The following is a 10104-nucleotide window of genomic DNA, read 5'->3' as shown; positions in this document are numbered from 1 at the left end:
GGTGGGGGTGGGGGGGGGTTGGAGGTGAGCGATCTGTCACAGGAGAGACACAACAGGAGTGTCCGGGGTTAGTAGAGCTCACCGTACCCAAAGGTCCCATCATGGGAAGGAACACAGGCCTGTGAAGAACTAGCTCTGAGACACCGTGACCCCATAGCCATGGACCCAAGAGGGGCAGAGCAGAAAGCTGCATTGCTGCTATTTTCCTAAGCATGCTGCCCCCAACCTGGTTTCCACACAGATTGTGAGATTTACATCAACTTTTCTGGAAGGGATGGTCTTTTGTCTCATAGTGATAAGTCACTTTACAGCAAAAAGGTGCAAAATGGCTTCTTGGTCCCACGCCTTGAAGACTTTCCCCACACCATGTGCTTCTCGCAGGCCCCATCAGGCACCGAAGGTGGAGGGCAACCCAACCCCAGGAAACCACGTCTTCACACCGAAGAGGGCCTGCCACATGTCACTGAGGGAAGACAGTCTCCAGCCTTTAACACCTGTGATGGGAAAAAGGGAGTACTTCCCGAGACCTAAGTCCACAGTTGGGTGGTTACAGTTCTGACAACAGAGGTTTAAAACTCCAAGCTGGTGATGTGTTAAAATAACCAGAGTGACATTTACGGATTACTCACCAAAGACTAGGTACTGTGTTACCTACTTGGCCCACTGACCCTGTCACCATCCCTCAGACAGAGGCCAGCTGGGATCTGGGGGTGATGTGACAGTGCTGCGTGGCACCAGGCCTCAGTGCTGGGTGGCACGTGGACCGGGCGAGCTGTAGTGACAGGGGAGCACACAGCCTGTAAGGATTGCTGCCAGCAAGAAAGGGGGCCCAGTGGGGTCAGAAGTTCTGATTCTTGACGAGAAGTCAGAAACCTAGATTTCTGAAAATGCAAAATCTCCTGATTTTTCAATGAGGCTGACAAACTCGATCTTTATGAGTAACACTGGAGGCCAACTGCAGTTCAAACAAAACCCATCTGGGGGCTGGATTCAGCCTGCAGGCAGCTGGTTTGTCCGCTCTGGTTTTTGAATATTGGCTTTGACTTTAAGCTAAAAGCTGCTTCCTGGTTGCCTCTGTTTATTGGTCCCAGTTCTGTAGACTTGTCTCCTTTTAAAAAAACTCCCAGGCTCCTGAAACAACTCCTTTTTGGTTTTAATGGCTCCCTGAGACCTCTAGGTGAGGTGGCCACTCTCTTTGTGGACATGCTCCAAGTTGGTCAAAGTCTCTCCTCACTGTGTGGGCACCGGAGCAGCACCACATTCACAGTGCAATCTGAGGCTGCAGGAGCAGAGGGGCCGTGCCTTTGTTTCTGTGAGCCGGACCTCAGGTGTCTCAGGCTGTGGTTTGAGAGAACACTGGTAAGCCACTGCATCACCTCTGGTCTCTCACCTCAAGTCTGTGCTTAACCAAAATCCTCAGACATTTCCCAGGGATTGCTGTCATGCCCCATCATCCGCATCCTGTACACACACAACTGATCATCTACACCCAGGCGCATGGCATTAGTCTACCCTGCTAAATCTCACCTTGCTGGTTTGGGGCTAAAAGTCTCATCTGTTTACGAAATCCTAGTTTCTGATTTTGCCTTGTGTCAATTGAGTTAACCCTCTTAGCTTCCTGACAAATGGTATTTTGATAAACATGTGTTCTAGACCTTTGTGAGAGTTGCTGATAAAAAAGGCGGAGGATTGGGCAAAGCCGTGGTGCACACGCAGTACCAGAGACACAAAGGCCCCAGTCAACTGGAGGTCCATGAATTGTATGTTTAGCCAGAGTAAAGTCACCCAAATCCCCTGGACCCATATTTCTCTTTCCTACTTGCCAGATGACTGTGATACTTTATCTTGTGTTTTACCAAAATTAATATTTTATATTTAAAAGCTTTCTCTAGGGGCACCTGGGTGGCTCAGTTGGTTAAGACTCCCCTCCTCAGTGGGGAGTCTGCATATTCCTCTCCTCCTGGCTTGTGCTCTCTCTCACTATCTCTGTCTCTCTCTCTCAAATAAATAAAATCTTAAAAAAAAAAGCTTTCTCTAATCTCTGAAAATAGTAATTTTATCAAACACAATGAGTATGTTTGGGATATTTTGTTCTCTGTACACTCATTTTTTTTCTTTTTTTAAAGATTTATTTATTTATTTGACAGAGAGAGAGAGGCAGCGAGAGAGGGAACACAAGCAGGGGTTGTGGGAGAGGGAGAAGCAGGCTTCTCGCTGAGCAGGGAGCCCGATGCAGGGCTTGATCCCAGAACGCTGGGATCATGACCTGAGCCAAAGGCAGACGCTTAACAACTGAGCCACCCAGGTGCCCCCACTCATTCTTTTCTGAAGGCTCACAAGCTATTTAATAATTTGGCCTAACAATTCTACAAGGGGTCCATGTGACATTCCAAAATCCATCCTTATAATCCTATTTGAAAATAATGAAACTATTTTCCTGTTTTCAGTTCTGGGTGCATCCTTTATTTTACTTGATTTCTAAAAAAACCCCAAAAATCAAAAAACAAAACTTCTTATGGATCTGAGATCACTGTTGGAAATTTGTTCTACAACTAGACACTGGCCTTGAAGGCTGGACCTTACTTCCAGGGGCCAGTTCTTTTTTCCCCTTCTTACTGTGTTCTCAGTGATCTGAGTTTTCACTAATACGCTTTTCAGACACTTTTCTGTCCCTTCTCATATGAAGAAGATGGAGGACAAGTGGGGTAAAGGTTAACGTGGCAGCCTTCTGTCAGGACAGCATGGAGCTCCTCTTTCAGTCTTGATGCACCCGTGTTAAATACGCACTCACTAGAACCCACTGGCTGCTCTTCCATGCCTCCCCTTCTCACTCAGAGACAGTTTTAATTCTATCATAAAAAAATCATTTCTTATTCCCCATTATAGTCTCGACCCACCCATGGGAATGTGCCATTCCTTGATCTGAACTCTACTTTTTGAAACGTGCTTCCTAAGTGTCAAGGTTCAGGTCTACTTGCTCTCCTCCTTTTCTTACATGAGCTCTAGTACAAAGTTGAGTACAAAGTACCTTCTGCAACTTTCAAAGTCACAAATCCAGTCTTTCAAATTGCTAAAGAACAGATCCAAAACAATAGTTGCCCTCATTTGCTTCCTCTGTCTTCTGAGAAGAGGATATTGTTTGCCTGCCCAAAACTTATCGAACTCTTGTTGCCTTTAGTAGAATGTACAGTGTAACTGGTATCAGGTAGTGCAAATCCCTGTCACAATGACATTTTGCCTTTGGGCCTGTTTAGAATTGTGGATCGGGAAAGCACTGTCCATGCCTTCCCATCTGGAGCGTGACTCCATTCTGGTGGCCCCTCTTAAATCTGGCCCCCTCCCATGCATTTCCCATTCTCAAGCACTTCCCTCTCACCCAAGAGTGCCTTCTTTCTTTTCAGTGATGTTATTATCTAATATGTTTGCTTCTTTCTTTGAAGTAATTCAGTTCTAGGTTCTATCACACCCAATGCTCGGGGTGATGAGACTGCTAAAATCAGCTACGGATAAGACCCCTCAGGAGGGTGTGTCCTGCTTGACAGGTCTGCTGAAGGTAACCCTTCATTTCTCTGTTCTTCGCTTTTCTGTGTCACTATTCTCTCCTTTTCCTCTGCCTCCCTCTCTACCTCCACCTCCTCCTCCCAAGCTTACTCCTTAAATGTTATCCTCCAGAAAGGTCTGTCCCTGACTGAATTCTTCTTATCCTCCACACCCCAGCAAATCTAGCAAGCCCCATGCTGAATTAGTCTACCTGTTTTATGTGGGGATCCAATCCATCCCCCTGCCACTGCCTTATATTAGGCTCTCACCCTCTCTCAGAACTCCTCCCACTGCCCCTGAAATGCCTCCATCAGCTCCATCCTTGCCGTGTATGCTTCCACTTTACCATGTGGGAGCTTCTGTGGTGCTCAAATGTGATGTGCATTTTTAGAGCTTGGTCCATGAGCACACACTGTCCCATCACTTGGAATCTCTTATTCATATTTCTATGCCCAGGGGCTTGGACAGTGCCTAGCACAAGGCAGGGACACGGTAAATGTGGACAAATGCATACTGGTTCCGCATGTCAAAATATACCACATGGTACTGACTCCTTCTCATATACTTTTCTTAAGTGTATAGGAAAAAATAGAGAAAATTAAAGATCTTCCCAGGAAAAAAAACCCCAAAGATCCTACCAGAAAAGTGAGAGACAGAATTGTTACAGTTTCAGGGAGAGAGGCCACTTTTGAAGGTGTATAAATTGAGACTAAAGCTTAGCAATCCTATTAGGAAGTCATGAGTCTAAAAGAGAAGCTAGAGTATTATTAACTATTTCCATTAATTGAAAATGAAACTAAATTTCACTTAAGAAAGAGGTACAAAATTACTTTTCCTTAGGCAGCCCAGTTCTCTCCATCAAATGCTGATAGTTCCAGAGAGGAGAGATAGCAAATGCCACTGTGGCTATTGTTCTATTGAAGTAGACGTTGATTTTAAAAAGCCACCATCTGTTTGATTTAGGGTGAGCTCCTCCTAACGGGCGCACTGCACATTGTGTGGCAAGCTTTTCCCTGAAACAAGTTAGCTGAGGAGGAGAATGAGAGAGCCCTGGTTCTGACAATCTGAGGAACTTCCACCATGGTTTGATTTTGGAATCTTTAGTTGGCTTGGGAACTGTAAACATAACATGTGGCAAGCTTCCCATTTACAACACTCTAGGCATGGGAATAGACCCCCTGATTGCCCACCAGGGATAGAAAAAGCAGATGGCAGGTGAGTTGGCCCTCGTCACTCAGAAGAGCAGCGGCCACGGGACAAGGGCTCCACTTGACAGATTTGATTTAGCCTGCTGAGGAAGTTACCAGAAAACCCAGGAAGGACAAAGAGGCTGGTCTGAACTGTTACTGAGGGTGTTTTCCAAACACATCCCTACTGTGTTCACTTTTTTTTGATCATGTATGACAATGGTATATTCTTCAGTCTTCTGTGAGCCTTCACCACACAGTTCCAACTGTTTGATCATTTAGCCAAGGGTACCCCAAACAAGAACTCCTTTGACAGATTCTAAGCTGGATTTACTGCTCAAAAATATCCCAGAGAGGCAAATCCATTCTAACAATGTGCCCACTCCTCTATTTCATAAGAAATGTTGTATTTTCTTGAACATTACCGAACAAACTTGATACCTTTACTGCTCACATTTCTACTCCTAGCTAAATACTGAATTGCAACTGACAACTCTTTTAGGGCACTGAAGTGTCAGTCATTAGGTGGGGAGGGCACAAGAGATGCAAATTAGTTAACTCCATCGGCTCTTTTCTTCATTTGTCATCAGGCTCAATGCTTGTCTACCTATGGTCAATACAAAAAAACAAGTACTTTCTCTCTAAAGGATTGAAAGAAGTTCTGAACTAAACAACGTGTCCTTTGTTCATATAATAGTCATTCTGATACCTGAATGACATTTGGATGCCATAAACAGTTTGGCAATGTTTTACTTAACAACTGTAACCTTAATATTAGAAACAAAATGGGGACACAGAATTGCCCATATGAAATAGCTGGTGTTGATAAGGAAATTTCCCATTCTTTGTCAGCACTCATTACTATACCTAATGAAGTAATGCAACAGGTAATAGCAATGCTTTCTCAGAAACGTGGTCTCTTCTGTGAATTGTGTCTTCTAGGGCCATGTATGCAAGCTGCTTCATTCCTTATTGGGTCTTGGTTCATATGCCAATAAAATGTTGCCAGGGGATATATTGTCAGGATTTAGGAAGGGAATGAAATCTAATAAATACCCAGGAAGAGAATTCCCCAGCTCATACTGGGGGGAGCAGGGTTTGTAGGGTTTGGAATGGGTTCCAGGGAGGGCTTCATGGGCATGTGACCTAAGCAGCTGCACAGTGCTTTCAACAGGCCCTGCTTGGTTTAATACTGTGCTGTTGCTCTCTTAAAGTTCTTAATAATTTTATCTTTGATCTTGTGTTTTGCACTTGAAGTCTGATGAGACAATGGAGCATGCACGTGGGCAGAGGAAATGCATATAACATGTGCTCTGCTTGTTCCTTGCACATAAGCCTTAGCAGCACCCCAGGAGCAGGACTATGGTGGAGCCACAACACCTGGAAGGTCAGAGAGACTCCGAGAGAGCACACGGGAAGTGTGTTACCACAAGACTGAGTAGGTGGGGAAGCGGACTATCCTGAGAGGCCATACTCTCCACCTGAACCAGAACTTGCTTTGAGCACAGAAAGAAAGCAGTATCATCCTAAGAAACAAGAATAACCAAGAAATCCTATATATCCTTAGTTGTGTTACTTCTCTGTGTTATCCACAATCTACTCTGAAAATGATGACAGAGAAGGAGAGGGAAAAACAGGGGGACTCACAATTCCTTTTCCTGTCAGTCCTTCCTTACTCATCAGTGGACTGAAGAAAGAGTGATGGTACAATATGTGCGTATGAAGAATGAGATAAAAATCTGTAAGTTAGTTTTGTATGGTGTTTTCACTGTTAAGAACAGAATATATCCCTGTACCAGTTATAAAATATGAGCTGTGTCATTGTGGTGACTCCATATGTGAGTTAAATGCTTTTATATCTGCATATTAAACAATATAAAGACTGATAGAACTAATGCTAATAATCTAAATTTTTAATATTTTTTGACTTAAAATGACATTAAATAGCCAATAAAAAACACCATGACAAGTAGAGAGAAAAAGCACAAAAGAATGGAAAAAGCTTTATATTATAGCATGTTTTAAGGCACTTTCCTTGCTTTTTGAACGAGGGGCCCACATTTTCATTCTCTTCTGGGACCCCTTGGTCTCAGCCCTGGTTTTAGATGTGGCCCAAGTATTAGTGATCTTCTCAGCCCCTGGGGGGACCTACAGGGACTTCAGGTTGTTGCCCCTGGCATCAGGCAGCCTTGTGCTAATTTTAGAACTTTCAAGGTGAGCCATGAGATGACAGGGTTAGGGAAGCTTGGCTTCCTCAGGCATCACCCAGAAAACCACCTCTGCTTGAAGCTTGGTCTTGTGTCTGTCTGTACTCTGATGGGCCTGACCATGCATTAAATACTAAAAATCCCAACTTTACCACTTGAGAACACTCAGACTCCTGTGCTTGCTATGGTGCCCTCTGCCTGGAATGCCATCCCTCTTCCCTGGGGACAGCTTCCTTGTCATCCCTTCAACCTCAGCTTACATGCTTTCTCTGCAGAAAGCCTTTTCCCTGGCCCTGTTTTACCCGCACCCTCTATTTAGTTGCTTTGTACAACATTATTAGTTTGTATGTCTTCTCTGTGAAGTGTGGGGCAAGAACCCCATTTGCCTTGCTCCCTGTATATCCCAAGCTCCTGGTGCTGGGCTCGGCAGTTCGAGAGTCCACACTGTTTGTTTGCTAAATGAGAATGCAAGGAGACAGCTGTGATTAGGATGTGTTAGGATTTTCAGTGTTTTTCAAAATTCAGATCAAAGACTTATCTCAAAAAGCAGCAAATTCCAGACATCAGCTGCTACACAATTATTTAAAAAGTGTAAAAATTAGTAATTAGTAATGTTTTAAAGAAAAAAGTACAGGGGCACCTGGGTGGCTCAGCTGTTAAGCGTCTGCCTTTGGCTTAGGTCATGATCCCAAGGTCCTGGGATCGAGACCTGCATTGGGCTCCCTGCTCCACGGGAAGCCTGCTTCTCCCTCTCACACTCCCCTTGCTTGTGTTCCCTCTCTTGTTGTCTCTCTCTGTCAAATAACTAAATAAAATCTTAAAAAAAAAAAAAAAAAAACCCTTCTTTTTTCTTTTTTTTCTACTTTTCTCCTTATTATACTTTTGGTTTCTGGCCTATATTAGCACTTTTGCAGGACGAAATTAAATTAACAGAGTAGTTTAGTGATTGCAAAGTTTTCCCTATTGATTACATATTTATAAAAATTATAGATAGTATTTTATTTCTTGTTTTAAGTAATTTATTTGAACAGCATGAATTGAATCTTCTCAAGGTATAAGATAAAAGAAAAATGCTTAAATTTTTATAATATTGACATGATAGGTTTTGTTACTTTCCCTTTCTTAATTTCTATACCAAGTTGTCCTCTGAGATGTCAACCTGGCTATTTTATGAGTCACTGGAGAATACAGCATTTACTCACCCATATTAGCATCAGCAGCCCTGGCTGGCAACCACACTAGTCTAATGTGGTTCATCGAAAAGTTTTCAAGTGACGCTGAATCTTATCCTTTGAACTTGTAACAATATTGTTTTCCCTAAACCTGATTATTCTGATGCTATATTCATTCTTATTTGAGAAAGCAGTGTTGAACAAAATAACAAAGCATGTACTCTGTAATGAGAAGTCTGATAAGTGGGGAAGGTGACGTGACAAAAATCACAATGGACTTATAGAAAGCAGAATTTTCTTGTTTGCAAATGATTTTTCCTTGCCTTGGTCCAACATACTTGACTGATGAGCATCCAGCTCATCCTAGTTGACATGCAAACTGACAAGCCAATTGCTGAATAGGTCTTTCTCATTTCTGCCAAGAACCTCTTTCAAGCATTTGTGAAATAAAAACCCCCATGCTGAAGGCTGAATTGACACCAGCTCTAAGAGTAAGTCTAGAGTGCTGTGGATATCACTTCGAAGAATGCCATCTCCGAAACATGCACCACCGGCCTGGACAAAGCGCGAGGGAGCACGCAGAAGGGAATAATGCTGCCCTGGCCCCCAGGGAGGGACCAGATGGGACCTAATAGCTCTTTTCTACTACTAATTTCTATGATAATTCCAAGTTGCCACATGGCATATGTATTTTTTTTAAATCTAAAGACAGAATATCAGTCAATGCAGTGACCAGTATTTTAATGAAAGGTATTTTTCATGAACTGTATCTACACACACATCCTGTTTCTTACCCACCCTCACCCCCACCCTTCGGCAACACACCACTTACAGTTGGAGTGGGAGAAGTATAGAGAGAGGTCAAACACAACATGTTTATACTCATCATCAATACCAATTAGAAACAAAGAGACTCTAAGTTTTACTAGGAGGTCAGAAGCCTTTTGCAGCAATTCTGTGAAGTCACCTTAAATTCTTTTTCTTATAATCAGACATTATGCCTGGGCTTAAAGATTTAAGCATGCCAACTGATGTCTGAGAAAAAAATTACAAAAGTGAAATTTCTTCTGGTTTTAGAGAGAAGATCAGGGGTTGGTGAAGATCTGGGAAAAGTTACAAAAGGACTTTTAGCATTCTCACCGGCGAGTTCCAGTGCAACTTCACTGAGGGTGCCTTTCCCTGTCCCCCCAGCCAGATGCAATTGCCCCCTCCTCTGACCTCCTAGGGGGCCATTTGAACTTCCAGTGGCACCTGCCACATTCTCTGATTGATTACAGTCATTTCATTTGCTGTTGGTTTTGGGTAGGTTTCAGGTGACCCCATTACAGTTTCCTGAGCATCCCACCTTCTACACACAGGGGACTGCAACCCACAGGGATGGGCGGAGGGGAACCAGACCTCAGGCAAAACATTGAGAAAGGATGAGCCGCTCTTGACAGTCACAGCTTTTTGGCACAGAGTTATGTGACTACATTATGAAAATAAACTCTTCTGGAGCTTGGTGAAACACAATATTATTATAGTTAATATAAATTAACTGATAGTATGAAGATTTCATGATATTATTTCAACACGCACTGAAAACCTTTCTCTCTTCCCTCTTCAACCCAGTGACTACTCACCTCTCGTGACAATCTGCCAGGAATCAGGATTCCAGGACGGTTAATGGGTTACATACTCAAAGCAAAAAGATACAAGCTCTGGTAGAGTGGGATGAGGCACTTCACGGCCCTGCTGGCATTGATGCACGTGGCACATATAAGGCTTGGCAGTAGCTTCCCACTCACTATGGCTCCATCAAACAGAGGCCCAAAAAACGGAACCTGTTGATTCAAAACAGAAAAACACTTACTTTTCCAAAACCAGTAAAAGTCAAACTAAAGACATGAGAATAGCTGGTTCTGAGACCTGTCATGACCATGCAGAAATGACGCTCATGTTAGCAGGATACAGGTCGAGGGCTTTCAAATCAAGCAACACAGTTCTCCTCCACAATAC

At 43.4% G+C, this 10104-nt stretch overlaps 1 protein-coding gene across 1 annotated transcript in view; it reads right to left on the bottom strand.

Moving 5' to 3' along the window:
* RALGAPA2 (Ral GTPase activating protein catalytic subunit alpha 2) overlaps positions 1-10104 on the bottom strand; it is a 209556-nt gene that overhangs the window by 74205 nt on the left and 125247 nt on the right. Inside the window, 1 exon segment of the mRNA XM_040637933.1 lies at positions 9802-9929. Within this exon segment, the coding sequence (XP_040493867.1) occupies positions 9802-9929 (128 nt within the window).

Source organism: Ursus maritimus, unplaced genomic scaffold (genome assembly GCF_017311325.1).
Source record: "Ursus maritimus isolate PB19 unplaced genomic scaffold, ASM1731132v1 scaffold_22, whole genome shotgun sequence".
Lineage (NCBI taxonomy): Eukaryota > Metazoa > Chordata > Mammalia > Carnivora > Ursidae > Ursus > Ursus maritimus.
The sequence above is the reverse complement of the archived record's forward strand: the minus strand, read 5'-3'. Positions and strand labels throughout refer to the sequence as shown.